The 21,438-nt window shown below is 34.0% G+C and overlaps 1 protein-coding gene across 3 annotated transcripts in view; it reads left to right on the plus strand.

Moving 5' to 3' along the window:
- LOC102801891 (uncharacterized) overlaps positions 1-16,055 on the plus strand; it is a 54,739-nt gene extending 38,684 nt beyond the window's left edge. For all 3 annotated transcript variants that reach the window (XM_078007400.2, XM_085506606.1, XM_085506607.1), the window contains 8 exons: positions 1,061-1,288; positions 4,401-4,607; positions 6,558-6,788; positions 7,560-7,630; positions 10,734-10,844; positions 10,945-11,039; positions 11,810-11,879; positions 12,209-16,055. In XM_078007400.2, the coding sequence (XP_077863526.1) occupies positions 1,061-1,288; positions 4,401-4,607; positions 6,558-6,788; positions 7,560-7,630; positions 10,734-10,844; positions 10,945-11,039; positions 11,810-11,879; positions 12,209-12,439 (1,244 nt within the window). In that variant the 3' untranslated portion in view covers positions 12,440-16,055. The remainder of the gene's footprint in view (positions 1-1,060; positions 1,289-4,400; positions 4,608-6,557; positions 6,789-7,559; positions 7,631-10,733; positions 10,845-10,944; positions 11,040-11,809; positions 11,880-12,208) is intronic.
- The last annotated feature ends 5,383 nt before the right edge of the window (positions 16,056-21,438 follow it).

A 21,438-nucleotide genomic window follows, 5' to 3' on the forward strand; every position in this document is an offset into this window, starting at 1 on the left:
TTAGCATTCAGAGAGTTGAAGCAACTTGTATGTGTATACAGTAATTATTAATGTGTACATAGTCAAGTCTCTCTCAAGAAGAGAAGTCTTGTTTGTTATTGAACTTCTCATTCCATCCATTGTTGTGGAGTATACTACATGTATATGTTTAGATTGCGTCTCCATAGCTTGTCTGCCTTGATTTCTAACTCCTTGAACACAACAAAGCCATGCATGAATAAAATAAAGACATTTTCAGTGGTTGAATTATTGATGTGCACAAGTTGAAGTATTGTCCAAAATATATTGTATTCTGTGCAGCCAAGAGAATATCTTTCTACGATTACTATAGTATACATATTATTCATGGATCGTTTGTTTTAACACTTTAATCTAAAGTTCAGAATGACTTTTTGTAAACCACTGACTGTCTCTAATACCAGCTTTATACCACCTTACCAACTGAAGGTATTTATTTATTTGTTGTTGTAAAATTTCATCTATATTCTGTCACTCTACAGGGAAATCATGCAGTCTATAATTTCCCCACAGACCATTGTTAAACACCAGTTCTATAACCAAGTGGATTGTGCAAACATAACATTTACACAAATCCCTAAAATCTTAATTGATATTTCAAATACCAGGATTGCACCTAAGGTTTCATGGAAAACTATTACCTATGTTGTTTACATTATAAATCTGCCTTTTGTTTTCTCCATTGCAATTTTAAGTCATTTGATTTTAGATCATTTTCAGTAAACTAATCATTTTACATCATTTCTACTTTGTAAAACTAGATGATCATTTGCCTAAATTTGAGTTTATAAAGATGAGTGAGTTTTCATCTCTGTATTATTCTTTTAATGATAAACTTTCAAAGTGATTTCAATCAAATTGTCATGAAAACAAAGTAAAGATACAAAGCAGCCACTAGATGGTGCTCTACTGTATATCTTGTCTGATATTCAGTAAATGAATGCATGTGAACATCTTAAAAAACTCAGCTGTTAATTTGGAGATTGAATGAAATAATGAAACTTGCCATATTCTGATCAATGTTCTATATTTGTTTGAACAGAAGAATTGGAGATACTTAGCATAGAAATAATAGATAGTCTTGAAGATGGATTGGAAGATGGGGATGACATATCAGACTATGGTTACCTTGGAGATGAAGACTTCAATATCGAGGATGCAGTGAGAGTTTATAGTCCCATTACACGAATGGAACCACCACCCACGCCACCACAGAAGCTTCAACCACCTCCCAAATCTCCCACACCCCCTCCTACATCACCTCCAAAAGGTGAGTATTTTCATCCTTTTTTTTCAATGGTTATATACTAGAATCTGTGTTGTGTCCCTCTCATTATACTTCTCTACATTAATGCCTAGGTATGACACTTGTTATTATTAGCAACAGTGCGCAGGGTAGGGTATTAGGGTCGTATATATGTATATTTTTTCGTATGTTCACAATGGAACTTCAATGGGAAATTGAGCAGTATCCTTAAATTACAAGACATGGCTAAATTTGTGTGACCAAAGATCACATTCACTGTATGTTTTCACAATATAACTACAAGACATGGCTAAATTTGTGTGACCAAAGATCACATTCACTGTATGTTTTCACAATATAACTACCGGGACAAGACATGGCTAAATTTGTGTGACCATAGATCACATTCACTGTATGTTTTCACAATATAACTACCGATACAAGACATGGCTAAATTTGTGTGACCATAGATCACATTCACTGTATGTTTTCACAATATAACTACAAGACATGGCTAAATTTGTGTGACCATAGATCACATTCACTGTATGTTTTCACAATATAACTACCGGTACAAGACATGGCTAAATTTGTGTGACCAAAGATCACATTCACTGTATGTTTTCACAATATAACTACCAGTACAAGACATGGCTAAATTTGTGTGACCATAGATCACATTCACTGTATGTTTTCACAATATAACTACAAGACATGGCTAAATTTGTGTGACCAAAGATCACATTCACTGTATGTTTTCACAATATAACTACAAGACATGGCTAAATTTGTGTGACCAAAGATCACATTCACTGTATGTTTTCACAATATAATTACAAGACATGGCTAAATTTGTGTGACCAAAGATCACATTCACTGTATGTTTTCACAATATAACTACCGGTACAAGACATGGCTAAATTTGTGTGACCAAAGATCACATTCACTGTATGTTTTCACAATATAGCTACAAGACATGGCTAAATTTGTGTGACCAAAGATCATATTCACTGTATGTTTTCACAATATAACTACCGGTACAAGACATGGCTAAATTTGTGTGACCAAAGATCACATTCACTGTATGTTTTCACAATATAACTACAAGACATGGCTAAATTTGTGTGACCATAGATCACATTCACTGTATGTTTTCACAATATAACTACAAGACATGGCTAAATTTGTGTGACCATAGATCACATTCACTGTATGTTTTCACAATATAACTACAAGACATGGCTAAATTTGTGTGACCATAGATCACATTCACTGTATGTTTTCACAATATACCTACCGGTACAAGACATGGCTAAATTTGTGTGACCATAGATCACATTCACTGTATGTTTTCACAATATAACTACAAGACATGGCTAAATTTGTGTGACCAAAGATCACATTCACTGTATGTTTTCACAATATAACTACAAGACATGGCTAAATTTGTGTGACCAAAGATCACATTCACTGTATGTTTTCACAATATAGCTACAAGACATGGCTAAATTTGTGTGACCATAGATCACATTCACTGTATGTTTTCACAATATAACTACAAGACATGGCTAAATTTGTGTGACCAAAGATCACATTCACTGTATGTTTTCACAATATAACTATAAGACATGGCTAAATTTGTGTGACCAAAGATCACATTCACTGTATGTTTTCACAATATAACTACAAGACATGGCTAAATTTGTGTGACCAAAGATCACATTCACTGTATGTTTTCACAATATAACTACAAGACATGGCTAAATTTGTGTGACCAAAGATCACATTCACTGTATGTTTTCACAATATAACTACAAGACATGGCTAAATTTGTGTGACCAAAGATCACATTCACTGTATGTTTTCACAATATAACTACAAGACATGGCTAAATTTGTGTGACCAAAGATCACATTCACTGTATGTTTTCACAATATAACTACAAGACATGGCTAAATTTGTGTGACCAAAGATCACATTCACTGTATGTTTTCACAATATAACTACAAGACATGGCTAAATTTGTGTGACCAAAGATCACATTCACTGTATGTTTTCACAATATAACTACAAGACATGGCTAAATTTGTGTGACCAAAGATCACATTCACTGTATGTTTTCACAATATAACTACCGGTATAAGACATGGCTAAATTTGTGTGACGATAGATCACATTCACTGTATGTTTTCACAATATAACTATAAGACATGGCTAAATTTGTGTGACCAAAGATCACATTCACTGTATGTTTTCACAATATAACTACAAGACATGGCTAAATTTGTGTGACCATAGATCACATTCACTGTATGTTTTCACAATATAACTACCGGTATAAGACATGGCTAAATTTGTGTGACGATAGATCACATTCACTGTATGTTTTCACAATATAACTATAAGACATGGCTAAATTTGTGTGACCAAAGATCACATTCACTGTATGTTTTCACAATATAACTACAAGACATGGCTAAATTTGTGTGACCATAGATCACATTCACTGTATGTTTTCACAATATAACTACAAGGGAAAAATAGTCAGGATTATCATTCAAACTTGGCACAGCTGTTCAATGTGAGACTCGCAAGATCTACAAATTACCCATGTGACCCACAAGACCTTATTAAAGTTCAAAGGTTAACGTAACAAGATCACCAAATATGTTTCGGGTCATAACTATGCAACCATAATGCTTCAATTCTGCTGATATTGAAGGCTGTCACTGGTTTGTATTATACTGTCTAGTTAGTAATTGCAATCAGCTAATGACTCTAATTTTAGATATTTTATTTATTTTTCTTGAGTTTTTCATCGAAAATGAAACTTTTATCTTTATTTTGCATTTTTGCATAATAAATCTGTGTACAGTAGAGTTGTAATGAAAATATAACTCATGCCTTCAAATTGAAAAAACTCACAAGGATGCTTATATATAAAAAATTGTTTGTGAAATGCGCTAAATTGTAATTTCAGCAAAATAAAAATCTACTGGCTTCATCTTATATTGTTGTAATTCATCAACAAATAGTGGGGGGGGGGGGGGTTTATGTGGCTTTATTTTTGTATGCAATGCATCTATCAACATGTGAGGGCGCCATTAATATTTAATTGCATTCTATACTTTAACAGAGCCAACACCGCCACCTTTACCACCTCCGAAAGAACCAAAAAAGAAGAAAGTTATCGTCAAGAAAGAGAAGAAGCCCATTGAAAAGCCACCTCCAAAGACACCGACACCCCCTCCACCTAAAGAACCTACACCACCACCACCACCCCCTCCTTTACCAACACCACCACCACTCCCTCCTCCACCAGATTTGCCGCCGCTTCCAATTGGTAAGTCTTTCATAATGGAAGAACCTACTCCAGCACCTTTACCTTTTGTAACACTACCACTACTTCCCTTTCAAACAGGTTTACTACAATGTCCCATTGGTAAGTCTGTTTCAGGTTAAGTATTTATATTAAATGTAAATGCAACTATTAAACAAAGGGACCCGTGACTGTCTTTTTGATCTTTTTAAAAGATTACTATTTGGGTATTGCCCTTCAGGAGAAAATATAATAAAGTACTATTTCATGAAACATTTGTTGCTTTAATGTAAACACAGATTTTTGTTCAGTTTTTTGGAAAAAGAGATCAAATATATCCACCAAGTTTTACTTTGTATTTTTTGTCTCAGTATCATCAACAAAATATGTTAATAATTGCATTCCAAGCTGAATTCATAAAGTTTGCTAAAATTATAGTAAAAAATATTAAATATAAAAACGGATATCCTATTCTGCTTTACTGACTTCTTTGAGAGTACTGGAAGCTCTCATCCCTTATACAAACATATCTACAATGTATCTATACTTCAAGGATAAATAAATCTCCAGAACCAGGTGAGCGTCTGTTGTTTACAAATCTAGTTTAATCTACAAAACTAGTTTAATATTCTGCAGCTAATTTACCATTACCAATCCAACATTTGATGGCGTATAGTCAGGGAATAAAAAGTGGGAATGTAAGTGTACACCCTTGAGTACCCCTCAATACATACATGTTGCGATTATGTCTGATGTCCTTTTTTTACCATATCATTTAATGAACAGTTCTGATGTGTGTGATATATTATAGTTGGTAGACTGACTTAAACATTGTATATTTAAGCAATAACCACCTCCCACTCGACTTTTGACCACTTCACTACTGTACACACTCGCTATTGCTTGTGCATATACCTTGGTATGTTGTAAAACTGTTCCAAATCTCAGGGTATAATTGCCTTTAAAGGAATTTATTCCTATTATATTCTACCAACTTCATTTTAATGGTAACTCTGAGATTTAGAAATAATTTTAAAGTCATGTTAAATGTGATACAGTGTATGAAACTCAGTACTTACAGTGGTTAAATGAAATGAGCCCTGGAACCAGCATACCCAAAGAATTACATTTTCTTCATGACATCTATGCTCATTCCACAATATATTATTATAGCACATTTACATTGACAGAGGAGTTATTCACATTTAGGACCTACTGTAAAATGACTAATTTTCACTGGGTTTAAATTTCGCTGATTTACCATTTCAGGCATATTCTGTGGGTTTTAAATTCACGGTTTTATCATTTATATAATGTGTTCTATGCTAAATTTTAAATATTTAATTTAGCGCATTATTCAGCCAGTCAGCAAAATTAAAACCCAGTGAATAATTAACCCCTTTTCAGTACTTCTAAACATGAAAAAATGTGGTATATCATCTAATTAACTATGGCTTGCATAATTGAAAACACGACTCATCAAATCAGAATCATGCATTCAGGTAATTGAAATGCTGGTATAATATAATATGAGGTTATTACAAGGATACCGAAAAGTATGCACAAGGACAGTACAGAGGGAGTATCAACTGACGTGCAACGAAGGTTGATGTGACCGTGTACTGTCTGAGTGCATACCTTGCAGAATCCTCGTATTAACCTTATTATTATACATCTTTTCCCCCCAGGGATACATATTGGAAATGCCGAAATCCAAAACGCTGAGAACAGATTGAGCGAACTTCTTTGTATGGGGTCCGGTCAAACCCTGGGGGCAGCCATGTTTGTTTTTATCATTAGAGGACACTTACACTCGTAATCATTCCATATTTAAAATGCGCATTTTCTAATATGGTAGGATGAAAATACCCCGTAAATACCGCAAAATTACGGCACACTGTAACTGCTGGCATTACAGTGACAGATGTAAAATAATAGATCATAACATATTCTAAATTTCTTATTTTATTATAGTTGAGAAACCTAAAGTTAGGTTTAAAGAACCAGTCAAAAAAACAATGGATTTGCCAAAAATTGAAAGTCCCCCGCCATCACCGTCGCCACCTGTATCAGAACCTGAGGAGGAACCAAAACGAAAGAAAGTTACTTGGAACAAAAATCGATCCAAACTTATGTATGATAAAATGAGGAGACGAAAGAAGCCAATTCCACCGCCGCCGAAAACAGAAGTCGCGTTTAAAGATTGTGAGTATTGTCATGAATGAAATAATCATAAAGCATACATTCAAAATTCATGTAAAAAAAGGATCTATTATAATGGATTGTTTACATTGTATGGGACCATATTAAACAGTTAATATGTGTTTACATTTACCACAACCCTTTATTACATCGTCTGCTGAGAGCCTTCATGGATATCTGATATGAGTTATAAAGGCATTAGCAGGCAATGTGTTAATAGGTAAGATTTGATGGTACATTACTAAGTGTGTGGCAATGTATGTTATTTCCATGGTAACCAGAATCATCTGAAAGATTATTTGCTGCAGTTTTACATAGACTGTTGCCTCATAGAGATGTCATGTAATACTGTAAAATACTTTATTTTCGCTTGGAATTAATTTTCGCTATTTTCGCTGAAGGAATGATTCAGTGAAAATAAAATCCAGCGAATATTTTTTTTTTCTATATTTTACATTCAACTTGCCAAGAATCTGTGAAAATAACTTCCATACAAAACACCTAAAAGGTCTTTTCAGCAAAAATTAATTCCAGTGAAAATAAAGTATTTTTACAGTATACATATAAACTGTCTATACGCATAACCCAATGTGTCACAAAAAATGCTATTCTAACATTGTACATTTTGTCAATAAAGATGACATTCAGCTGTATTTGTAAATTGTCTGTTTAAAACTCATATTTGTAGTAACCATAGTAACCCGTCCTAGAAAAAAGATAACACCCATAACCTATGTTCCTCTGTTATATGCCCAATTTTCTTTTTATTTACAGATGGCTGGTTGGCTCAGTTTTGTATTTTGAAAAAAGAAAAAGTTGAAATGTATAGGAGGGCTTTTGAAACAGTGAGTAAATTATATACGTGCTTGTGAGATTAGTGTAGAATACTGTACTGTACTGTAGAATATTGTACTGTACTGTAGAATACTGTACTGTACTGTAGAATACTGTACTGTACTGTAGAATACTGTACTGTACTGTAGAATACTGTACTGTACTGTAGAATACTGTACTGTACTGTAGAATACTTTATTTTAGCTGGAATTAATTTTCACTGAAAAGTGTTTATGGGTGTTATTTTTACTGATTTCTGACAAGTTGAATGTGAAATATAGAAAAAAACGTATATTCGCTGTATTTTATTTTATTTAATTCCAAGCGGTAATAAAGTACTTTACAGTGTTAGATTCAGAAACTTCAAAACTTAATATAAAAAATATAGAGCTGATAGAGAGTCACTCACACACAGGTGAGGAGATTTTTTAAGGTCTGCTTCAGAAGAGACACTACATGCGAATTTCTGCCTAATGTATTTACTAACTGACAACCATTTTGGCCCTTAAATTTGCTAAATTCCGTGTCAGGAACCGTTTCTCATATATGAACAGAGATATTCATTTACAGGTGTATGTCATATTTTTTTTTTTACATTCAAACAAAAATTGGCCGCTGGTGTTCATTTGTTTTTGTTTGTTATCCATTCTTGTTTCTCTAGAATATAATGACTTATTGGAATACAAACGATGTGTGATGCCCTTTTGTAAAATATCTGACCTGCACTGAATAATGAGATTGCCTACACTGCTTCAAGTGTTAATCCTTTTGAGCTGGAAATGAGTTTTTATTAGCTCCGCTGTCGACTTTGTCGAGCGGAGCTTATCATATGAGTGATTGTCCGTCGTCGTCCGTGTGAATGTTTTACTTTTTCGACTTCTTCTTGAAAACTACAAGCCTGAATGCTTTGATACTTGGTGTATATGTACCTTGGGTAGACCTCTCTCAGATTTGTTCATTTCATGTTGATATCTTCAATTCTCTAATTTTGGTGAATATTTTTGTCATTTTTGGTAAAAAGTGATATTTTCGACTTCTTGTTAAAAACCGCAAGTTCAATTACTTTGATATTACATATATAGGTACTACATGTGGACCTCTCTCAGATTTGTTCATTTTGTAATGATATCTTTAATTCTCTAATTTTGGTGAATATTTTTATAATTTTTGGTAATAAGTGATATTTACGACTTCTTGTTAAAAAACAAAATTTCAATTGCTTTGATATTACATATATAGATACTACATGTAGACCTTTCTCAGATTTGTTTATTTCGTGATGATATGTTCAATTCTCTAATTTTGGTGAATATTTTTGTAATTTTTGGTAAAAAGTGATATTTTCGACTTCTTGTTAAAAACTGCAAGTCTGATTGCTTTGATACTATACATATTGTTCATTTTCTAATGATGTCTTCAGTTCTTTAATTGAAATGTGCATTGCTAAAAGCGGAGCTATCTCAGCCGATAAGCTGCTTGTTTGATATAAATAATTTAAAGCTGTCAGGGTGCTGTCTAAATAAGCATAGAATCCACACCCTACATTTTATCATGTGTGCATTTGAAACCACAAATTTTAGATTGACAAATCTTCAAAAAATCTTTAACCTTATAATAATAATCATAACTTTCTTAGTCAACAATTACCATCTATGGGTAATGTATGGTAAAAAAAATACTACAATAAATGGAAAAGATTACCAAAAAAAAAAAGAAATGTTACTTTTTGTATATTGTTTGTTTAAGGTATCTAACTGGAGGAAAACTGTTGTTTATTCCATCCAGTTTATTTGTCCCCGTTCGGACGAAGTCCGAAAACGGGGACTTATGTTTTGACCTCCGTGTGTCCTATTGTGCATGCGTGTGTGCGTGCGTCCGGACCTGTATCTTAGAAATGCCTGGACCAATCACCATCAAACTTCACACATACATCATACATGATATTATACATATGCACGTCAATTTGTTTCACGATCTGATTCAAGATGGCCGAATGGCGGCCATTTTTGTGCTAAAAAATCATAAAAATCAAGCATTTCTCGGCTGTTTACAGATAGATTTTGTTCAAACTTGATATATACATAAGACATTATGGGACCTTGATGCAAATAATTTTGTTTTTCAGATAACATTCAAAATGGCTGACTGGCGGCCATTTTGTTTTAATGAATGGGCTTCTAGACCCATATTTCCAACTTGTTTTGACTGATTATGTTCAAATTTTAAATATTCATTATACATCATGTCATAGACAGACAGATATAATGGTTTGACGATCCTATTCAAAATGGCCGAATGGTTGTCATTTTGTACTAAAAAATCATCAAATATCAAGCATTTCTGGCATTTATGGATGGATTTCGTTCAAACTTGGTACATACATTAGACATTACGGGTTCCTGATGCACGTCATTTTATTTTTCAGATCAGACTCAAAATGGCTGTCCGGTGGCCATTTTGTTTTAATGAATGGGTTTCCAGACCCATATGTCTGACTTGTTTTGACTGATTATGTTCAAATGTTTAATATTCATTATATATCATGTCACAGATATACAGATATATTGGTTTGATGATCCTTTTCAAAGTGGCCTAATGGTGGCTATTTTTGTGCTAAAAAAATTGTTTCATTTTTTAGATCGGATTCTGAATGGCTGACTAGTGGCCATTTTGTTTTAATAAATGGGCTTCTAGAGCCATATTTCTGACATGCTTTGACTGACTATGTTCAAATTTCATATATTCATTATACATATATTCATAATGGCTGATTTTGTTTGAATTAATGCTGTTCTAGTTTATTATGTTACATTCTATAAGCAGCAATTTTCATTCTTTCTTATAGTGCTCACAGTCTAAAATAACATGGATTTCATTTTCCACTTTTTTATCATTACATTTTGTACATATTCTATTTTTTTCTTCCACTTTTGGCTTCCTTCTTCGTCCTAATTCAATTTCTAGATTATGGTCACTTATTCTGAATTTTGTTAATATTCTTCTCATGCTGAAGTCCTTTATTTCCTCTAGGTATTTTTCAGTTTTAAATATTGTTTTGAATAAACTGTAAGTTTGTAATTTATCTATATTGTACATTTCTATATTCTTTGTTAGTTGGATGATGATGAAGATGGTTATCTGGATGGTTTTGAAACAATCATGGCATTAAAAGGGATATCTGGTGCTAATACACTAACAGAGATGGAAGAAGAGTACATATACAGAGTAAGTGAAACCAACCACAAAATAAACAGAATAACTTGAATAGAAATGTCCAGTTTTGATGACAGTGCCTTTTAATGTGTATAATGTGCTTATTTTGTAGATATTGGAGATGGCTGAATACCATATCACATCTGGCACTGACTTCAGGATCTTTGCTATAGTAGCAGCACTAACACAGAAGATAGCAAGGCTTGAGTGAGTATAGAAGACAAAGTCATCCTTTTAGAATGTGATCGGTACAAATATATTAGACATGAATTGCTCACAGAAATTACAATAACTAATGCAGAAGATAAATTGAGTAATTTTGTATTTTTGATGAGCAACAAGGACTCCAAGGCAATTAAATGTATGGAGACCTATCTACTTAAAGCCATGGAGTACAGAAAACTTTAACGTTTTTATTTATATTGTATTGTAATTGTGTTGTGTTGTGTATGGATATATTTATTGCTTTTTACCAAAAGAAATATTGTAATTTCTAAGGATGCAATAAAACTTTATTATTATTATTATTATAAGGTGGGCTTTATGTACATACATGTGTAAACTATACATACAGGATCTCATTGCATGTAATTTTCATGCCAGACCAATGAAATCTAACTTTATTTTATTTGTTCTTGTATACTAGTATGGTCTTTATTTACAAATTCAAGGCCATCGGTCTATTAAAGTATTTACATGTACAAGAAGAATATTTAAACAAAATCTAATTAAATCTAAGACCACAGTAGAAAGGTTTTAAATGAGTGACATCATCAAAAGACAAAATAAATGTAATCACATTCTGTGAATACACTGAAGACAAGAAAACACAGCATAAAGCAAACCATTGTACATTCACCAACAATCTGCATGACTTCAAATATAGGAGTTTCAATGCATATTACATCAGTTTACACTCAAATATAATTGTAAATACTATAATAATAATTAATAATATTTTATTATTTATATTTCAGTAACTGGATGAAAAATATCATAAACAGATTAGATTTTAAAATGCTAGAAATGAAAATGTTCAAATCGAAAGTAAGTATATTTTTTTCAGTCCTATTGTAATTTTACAAAATAGCAATGTTCATAAGTAAAAACAGCAAATAATAGTTGTGTTGTGTTTTAACCTTTTCACTACCAGTTCTCTTTTTAATCACAAAATAGTCCTGTTTATAGTCTGCACTTTCCTTCAGAAGATTACGACAAAAATGATAAATTGACTTAAATTTTGTCAAAATTTCCAGAAATATTGAAGAATAAAAGAGTTAGAAAATATATGTTTATGTTTATAAATTCACATCTTCCAGGAAAGATTACCATGATATCACAGTGTGAATATTAATATGATTTCTCTGAAACTGCAGGACCTATTTCTTTGGAATGTGGACCAAAATACCAACACTATATCTATTGAACAGCTGATGATTGAACTGAAAGCAGGTGGCGTGAGTGAAGAGCATCAGGAAGAAGTCCAAGTCAAATTAGGTCATTTAGGGCGGCTAGACTTATTGGATTTTATGACTTATGTGCCGTTATTTATCATGTTACATGAATCGGTTGTAGAAAACCCATTGGACGATTCTAGGGATAAATAGCGTCACATAACACACAGAAGACGAAGAAGTAAACACATCAAGAAATGACACAGCTGTGCACCAAGATGACAGGAACTCGTTTGTAGCAGGTTCATATGCCTAGTACATGTACAATTCTGTGAATGTTTTCTGCATAGAAAGGAAAATCACAAAAACATTTCCAGTATCCATTACATCCATTATTGCCACTAGAGGGCAGTAGCTAAACTGGGAGACCATCACTAGGGGATGTAGTTAAACTAAAAGTATCACCAATAGAGGGCTGCATGTACTTGAAGACCACCATGAGAATTTGTTTGCCCAAGGATGTTAATTTTTAAGGTTAAAACGTGTTGAAAAGTCTTCTGTAATTCACACATTTTTCAAAAGTTACTAAGCATGCTACAATAACCACTTGTATATCATCTGAAACCTTAGATATTCTAACGTATTTGCATATATCTTAGCTTTTAGATGATATATAGGTTGTTATAGTATCATTATAAATAAACATTGTCTGAAAGCATCCCTGGTACTTGTATACTATGATATACTAAACTATGAATGGTGTATATGAAATATACTATTATTTTGAAAAGATATTATTTATGGTATCCCAGACCATTCGTCCCGGTGTTATCGCTATCGCCACACGAGACTCCAGCTTGTCTCCTATACAATTTGACTGCGCACATCCAGAAAGTAGATGTAGCTGTGATTGGTGGAATACTAATGAGTTGAGTGTCAATCAAACGCCCACGCTATCTTTAGTAAACAAAGTCACGTGACACGCGCCATTTTAGTTTTGATTAGTTCATCGGATCGGAGTGGTCGGGCAGGCGATTTCAAGGCAGCACGCTTAACTCTTTCATTCACAGGTTGGGAGATATTAGAATGACTGACAATTTCACGCCACTGTTTTACATTATTGGCGGATTTTTCTGCGCTATCAATCTTTCTCTTACAAACTAGACATAGATGAGACGACAGAGTCGCTCCTTTCACAACGTCGCACTGGATCAAATTGGAAAGACGATTTCCATAAGTTATCCCTCCTGCTTTTCCTGGCTTGAATAAATTCACACACGACTTTAACTGTCCACAAACTCGAAGACTACACGAACACAGTCTACAATAGTCGTCCGCAACAATATGTATGTATTTCTTCGGTGTACTGATGCACGAATGCACCGTGACACGGTGTTTCTCGGGTGTCGCCATCGCTGAGAATGCCGCCGGCGCATTTTTTCACCCAACTCGCGATTCTGTTTTGCAACATTTTATCAATATTCCCTTTGACAAAATCGCCGACAAAAGCACGCTTTGCTGATCTTTTGTTCTATAATTCTTAATGCAAACACCGACCCTAGTAGTAATTAGTAACATCGCCTAGTACATATGAATGGTCGTCATTGCAAATCGAACATCCTTTTGAAATTTGGACGTCGGGCAGGCGATTTCAAGGCACCGCACTTAAATATTAGCAACATATTTTTCTGAGCGGTTGTTTATTCTCTTTCAAACGAGACATAAATGTGACGACATAGTCGATCCCTTATCCACCGCTAAGAATGCCGCAATGTTTCATTCGTTTTGCAACATGCCACAAATCGTCGAAAAAAACACCACTTCGACGGAAGCTTGCGTAATAAGGGGGTTAAAACAAGAAAACAAATGCCATGTTTAATACATATCAACCTGTTTTACTTGCGAAAGATAACGGAACATGAACTCGTTTCGTGCGACTTCGGAACCCGAAGGAACACACCAACAACGTTGAATTTACCCGCTATCTTCCAAATATGGTATATTAATTTATTCAGTTGTTTATTTAGAGTGACGTCCGCGGTCGAATGCGATTGGCTATCGATGTCAGTGCAAAGGTCATATGAATATTAAAATTAAGTGGGCGGAAGGAAAATTGTATAGGAGACAAGCTGGAGTCTCGTGTGGCGATAGCGATAACACCGGGACGAATGGTCTGGGGTATATTTATGGAGGATTGTGTATATTATACCATTTACACTAATCATTAATCCGTCCAATATGTGAAAATAATCACCTCCATTCTCTCTGAGGTCAATATTGACTAATAAAGTTTATGTAATAATCATGATTTTCAGTGCTACATAAATTAGTCATGTAATAATGACCTCCCAGCAGGTTAATATCTAAGTATGTCATCTTCTGTCATGCTTTCAAGTACAAAATCTTTGTTTATTTTTCAGTCCCCTACCAATGTTTTGTAAAAAAAAATATGAATATTGCCCCAGTTATTTATAAATCAAAATTCATGTAGTTACCAGTTCTGTATATTTGTATAGGTTATATTTTTAATATAATGCCTCATTTTCAGGGTCTTTTTTACATCTGGAAGAAGTGTGTATATATTAAATTAACAATCTGATACTAATGAATGTAAATAATAAATTTTATGATATGATATACCAAAGTAGCGTGAATCAAAATTCATAAATCAAATATTTACAAATTGATTTCATCCATAAATCTATACAAAAGCCAGACTCAAAACTTTACATGACAAACATAATTTTCCCAGTTTAATAATATAGAACTGAATGTTTTTCTTTGATTTGATTAAATAATTTCATTTTTATGCATACAGCAAGTTTTTTAACATATAGTTTTGCTCTTGCTTAATACTGCATCAGATATTTTAAAGGGCAGTGGTCACGTCAAGCATGTGCGAGATATGTGTCTTGTATGAACAAGATGGCAACTTTGACTGTTGCGCAGACCAATGAGATCAAACATAGACATTACCAAGCTATAATTATGTATCTTAAGGTGGTTGGAAGGTATCAAAAATGTAAGCGGCTGTAATTAGTCACATGTGCGGTGTGACGACCACTGCCCTTTAAACAATCATCATGAAAAGTTTTACTCTCTGCTATAATTTGTTACAAAATTGTTTACTCACAAAGTAACTTACATATGGCATTCTTGACAGAATCCTATACTTGGAAAGTACAACTGACAAAATGTAAAGCAACAATAGCTGATTTTAAACATTTTTTTGTTTAAATATGACCACTTAAAGATGACGAAATCTTACCAAAATATTGTTTTAAACACAATTGCATAGACATGACCCTACACAAGGAAATCAGTTATATGATGCACACTATTATGTCAGGCTGTATGACAATGGAATAGTTTTATTTAAAATCAGTCAAAAAGGGTTGATAGTTACAGCTGTTTTGGCTTTACAGTTTACAGTATAACATTTTACTTTTGGCACCTAAATCTGTATTAGAAGCTGTATTCCTAATAGAAGCCGCACACATACTTTTTGAACAATAGAGAACCAAAAAAATCATCATTTCTCATATGTGTAGATGCTCTAATAGAAACCGCATCCCCTCTGTTGCATTGTACCATTTTAATAGAAGTCGCACTTTTAATACAGGTTTTACAGTAGTTTACATCACTTTACAAGAAAACAATGCTTCTTTATCTTATGTAAATTGAATTATGCAAGAGTATAATTAATATGCAATTAAGTTTTAGCCATAGTAATTGGCTAGTAAAATGTGCAATTATTATTTTGGTAGATAATTATGCAGTTCTATTTACGCATAGTAATTTTAATAAAGCACTCTTTTTTTTATGTAAATTGATTTATTTGATATTGTATGTGTGTATGTGTGTCCGAGTTATTTTAACAATACCCACATCACAAACCTAATCTTACATAAAATTCAATTAGTGTCAGTATGCTACAGACCATCCATAATAATAATAATTTTATTCAACACGAAAAACATACTACAGAAGTTGTTTTTATGGTTTGTATAAACAAAAGAAAAAAACAAAAATTTACGAACAAATAAGAACAAGATTAAACTAGAAACTACGTATAAATAAAAATGTATTACTTAAAGGACGAATAAAAGCTAGTATAAAGCACTAATACTACTTAGGTTGGTGAGCTGTTACATGTATAATTCATCTCTGATTTTCATACCTGACTGGATAAATTGTGCAACATCGATAGAGCACTTACGTATAAATAAAAATGTATTACTTAAAGGACGAATAAAAGCTAGTATAAAGCACTAATACTACTTAGGTTGGTGAGCTGTTACATGTATAATTCATCTCTGATTTTCATACCTGACTGGATAAATTGTGCAACATCGATAGAGCACTTCTTCATAATTTCAATAATTGAAGGCTGACATCTAACATATAATGTGAAAAGTTTGATTTTTTGGCCTCGATAGAAAGATTTACTCTACAACCTAGGCCGGATTTCTTTTTATAAACAATAGTTACTGTATATTATTTCTACCTGGGGTCTTTGTGAATCATGGAGTGACGATCAGTGGCTTTAAAAACGATGTGGCTGCTGAATCTAAAAAGTTGGATGCTGTTAAGAAAAGTGCAAAAAATGATGCCAAAATGCTTGATACAGAAGTGAGTCTGTTGAATTGTGTTTTACTATCATAAACCACAGATTAGTCATCTGTTGAGGACTCAAATAAGATACTCATTGAACTTGAACAGTATTGCATTTGCCTGATTAGCCTATTGAGCCATGCCTGCTGCCATTCCATTCCATTTTTGCCTGGGTTTAGGGTGGACCCCACTGATACTATTATTTGATTGACTTTTCCTATCTACTCAGCATCCCAAAGCAGGTTGTCAGCATATCATTGCTTATTTATGTAGGTGAAGCCACAGAGAAAATGCTTAAAGGGGCACCTTCCAGTTAAGCCTAATTTCACAACAAATTTACTTTCTGGATTAAAATAACAATGGATAACAAAAGATAGATTAGCATTGTATACAATATAAACAATTGTGTCCCATGATTCTTTGGTGCAATCCATGGGATTGAGCGGTTTCCCTTTAAACACGATTACTAAAAAAGTAACTGTGCTTTAAATCATTCTGGCACAGCTCTGCTTTGTTATACCAGAGTCACTTGTGGTATTATAAAAAGATATATTAACAACACAGGATTCATTTTGTTCTATGCCACTACTAGTCGAATGTCTGTACTATGCAGCTAATATGGAAACCTAAAAAAACATCAGCACTGTTCTGAAAGTTTTGTATTGATAAAAGCCTCTCCAACGATGATGCGATTCAGTCCTTTATGAGTAGTCCCACATGTTCTAGCATACTTGCCAAGCCTAAGGCTGGCATCCAACTTAGTACACATTGCTAGGCTTGGCGTCACTCAAGCATGCATGGTACTAGATTAATGGGTGGCACCCTTCATAGCTGCAGTTCTGCAGCTCTGGATTTCGCTGGTGTCTTTTTTTTTTTGCGATTTCTGTTGCATCGGTAGTCTGATTCGGTCATCTATTGGTAATTGCCAAACAGACACCAGCGAAATCCAGAGCTACAGAACTGCAGCTACATCTTTCACTGATAGCTCAAAGATTTTTTTCCACTGAACTCAGTCTGCATAGACTAATTAGATTTAAGAATCAGAGTTCACATAAATAAGGCATATGTACCTATCTACATTCACGATACAACATACATTGATCAGGGCGTGTGGTACTATTATGACTGAACAAGGCGCCTGCTAGTTCTACAATACTGTTCATATGGGCTTTAGACACCATCAGGTTTACTGTACAAAGCTAAGGAATATGTAAGGAGAGTTCTGTGTATTTCATTATTGAGCTTGTTATTGGAGGGAAAATTCCACAACACATTTGTTTCCTACTGCTCAAAAGACAGCGTCAGTATTCACAAAAGCGAAATATATAGGTTCAATCTGTAAAAATAATCCTATTTGATTGGGTTCAGTAGTAATACTGTTGTTCATTCGTCAGATTTGTGATATTATCAGGGGGAAAATCTTCTCTCTGGGCTCTCCACACTCGCCAGGGGGGATCTCGTCTCGTCTCTATATCTCGTCCCCTCGAGGTACGGGATCGGGGAAGTCACTTATACTTTACAGTCAAATAAGACACACACAACGAAATACGTTTCAGCTCTCGTCTTAGTCGGTCAATCGAGCACTCTATAAGACACAGCGCCCTGGGGAAAAATCCCCAAGACTATCGCAAGGCTGACCCAAGACTCTCTTAGACTGCGTCAACACTCGCCCCAAGGATCTCCAGGACTGCACTCGACTTAGACTGCGTCTAGTCTATCGTGCTGTGCTCCCTAAGACCAACTAAAACAACTTTATTCATTTTCAAAACTCTAACCAATTACAATGCAGTAAAAAGACTCTAGGGCGTAACCTTCAATCATAAAGCCAATCACACTAAGCACTGAATACGTCATATCTTTTGATTAATCGTTCACTACATTAATAACTACGGATACCAACTGTCAAAATGAGAAGTCTAAATAGCGGCGGTTATCTCGTAATTAGTTCCAAATCACTGAGCCAAGTTCCGTCCAAAACTTCAAATAGGCCTAAACGACGACAGACATAACACAGCAATTCAGCTAATAATCAGCTAATTAAGTCGGTCAACAGATACGCGAAAACAAATTCATGACAATATTGTGTTATGTCTTTAGACGTTTGAAGTAATTTATTGATACTCAGTAGACATTGTTTATTGAAGTTTCCCATGTTTAAAGTTGCTTACTACGTAAGTATTTTTTTCTGTTTTCGTTGTGTCGCATGTAGTAAGTAGTACGAGTACATCTCATATTTCTCCGATATACCTTATTAACCTGGTAGGTTCTGCATTAGTTTCAGCAGTTTTTCATTTTACTTAGTTTCTGTGGATATTTGATGTCTAAATTTGTGACTGTATTTTGTCAGCTTTGTTGGCTTTAGTGTAATCATTCCATATTTGGAAATCGCAATTCCGCATAAGGTAGAATCACAGGGAGCCCAGGAACTATAATCAACTGTACGCACTTCCTATGAGCGGGGGGGGGGGGGTATCGGCTGGTATTTGGTGTAAGAAATAGACAAGGGATGAAGGCTCCTGCCAGCTCACATTTTTTAAACTCGAAAAATCAGACGAAAAGAATGAAAAATAAAATCTATAAAAAATACCAGGTTGAAGATTATTAGTTGCTCTTTCACATTTCGTCAAAGTCTTATCAATATTTTACCGATATCTGCAGAATAAATCAAGAAAACTACACAAATTGACTCCATTTAGGAATTCCTAACGATTTGCCCGAACGCACGGCACAGTTGGAGGCGTGGCCTGTTCAGCATTTTGTCAACCAATCACAAGACTGGTTACGAACCAGTTGAGCAAGGCTAATCGAGTCGTGACCTCGATGTGGTTCGTAACCAGTCTTGTGATTAGTTGTTGACAAAATGCTGAACATTATTATTTATTTATTTATTAATTTTAACAATAATATTTATCTCCACAGACTCTCCGTGAGAGAATATGTAACCATCCCGCAGTAATTGATTTTCTACATTAATTCTCACATTTTCCCCGCTAAAATGTTGTCTTATGTGTGTTCCCATTTTCCGAATTGTTTTCACCCGTTTTCACGTTAAAGTTGTATCACAAAGGTTTTGATTATAAAAATGTGAATTCTTAGGAGGATAGACGTATGTCACCTGATAACAATGACGTCATCGCAGCATGCATTGTGTTTATCCTTCACTGATTTTAACTGGCGTGGCCAGTAAGCCTCTTTTCGATTTGTTATTATTAATATGCACATTTATTTTGTCTACAACCGGTTTACTTGTTGATAAGCCGACAGTAAAGTATTATATCATTATTTATGTCGTTATATGTGCGCGTTTCGTGTCACAGGGTGATATTTAGGAATTAAAATTATCAATCTAGAGCCAAAGCCTCATTCATTATATCTGGGTAACTAACACGACAACTAACACGTCCACATGACGCAATTCACGTTCAGCTTAAAGCGTTGATACTGTCGATAGTACTGTGATGTCATATTTCTACGATTCTATCAACGTTTGACACTAAATATTAAAACACCACGATAACAAATATTAAAATATCAACCTCTATACAGATTGTTTTATATTTGTTTGTTTTTTTATGATTCGTCTCCGTAATGTTAATATTTTGTTAAAACAACATTTTGGTTTTCCATGCCTGTGTATTAATTGTGTTGTTTTTATGGCATCTACAAACGGTCAGACTATGAATTATAGTACTCATATTCTTTATTTAAATGCCGATCTGACTAGTAGACATACATACAGACGACGATGTTTCAAGTTGTTAATTTTCTGTAAATACGCGACACAACAGTGTGTTGATCCAGCTGCAACCAACATGAGTTTATCATTTATGGCTGGCGATGTGGATATTTACATGTGAGCCACCATGATGAATTAGTGATTCACAACCGGTTATATTCAGACATTGACCTGCTCAAACGGGTTACAGCTGGTATTGGAATACGAATAAAACGCAAATTATTCGTCATGGTCATTATAACGCACAGTATTATTGGGTGACACTGTCGTCAAGTAATATGACAGTAATTTTGAAATGATGCATATTAATAAACAATTGTCGACACTCATTCAACTTATTGCGACATGTTGTGACGACTTTCTTATTGTTTCAAAGGATTATAATATTTTATTCAAATCAGGTAACAGGTTGTGCCAGGTTGAATCACAACTCCCTAGGTAAACGAGTGTAACATAATTCGAATTATTGCAACATTGCTGGTGGTACGTTTTTACTAGAAATTCAAAATGTGTAAAACATCTCGCCACGTATATCGATACTTTGAAGAAAATATATGAAACTAATGTGTCGATTTCTTTTATGTTGTTGAATTTAATGTGTTGTGTAAATTTTAAAAATATTCATCGTCGAGTGGTGTATTTATTGGGCCAACAACAGAATGATTGTTTTTTTGTTAGTGCACGACTTGTTTGTGTTACTTCCTAAAATCTGGAAAAAAAAACCCACAAAGGCGCTGACTAAATAATTTTTGAACATCATAGAATATCAAACAACTCTTTTTTAATCGTAAATCTTAACCGGGACAAGATTAGATAATTTATCGTTTGCAATGCGGCATCAGCAACTAGAAATAAATTTAAA

The sequence above is a fragment of the Saccoglossus kowalevskii genome, chromosome 12, assembly GCF_978046115.1.
Source record: "Saccoglossus kowalevskii chromosome 12, keSacKowa6.1, whole genome shotgun sequence".
In the NCBI taxonomy this organism is placed as follows: Eukaryota; Metazoa; Hemichordata; class Enteropneusta; family Harrimaniidae; genus Saccoglossus; species Saccoglossus kowalevskii.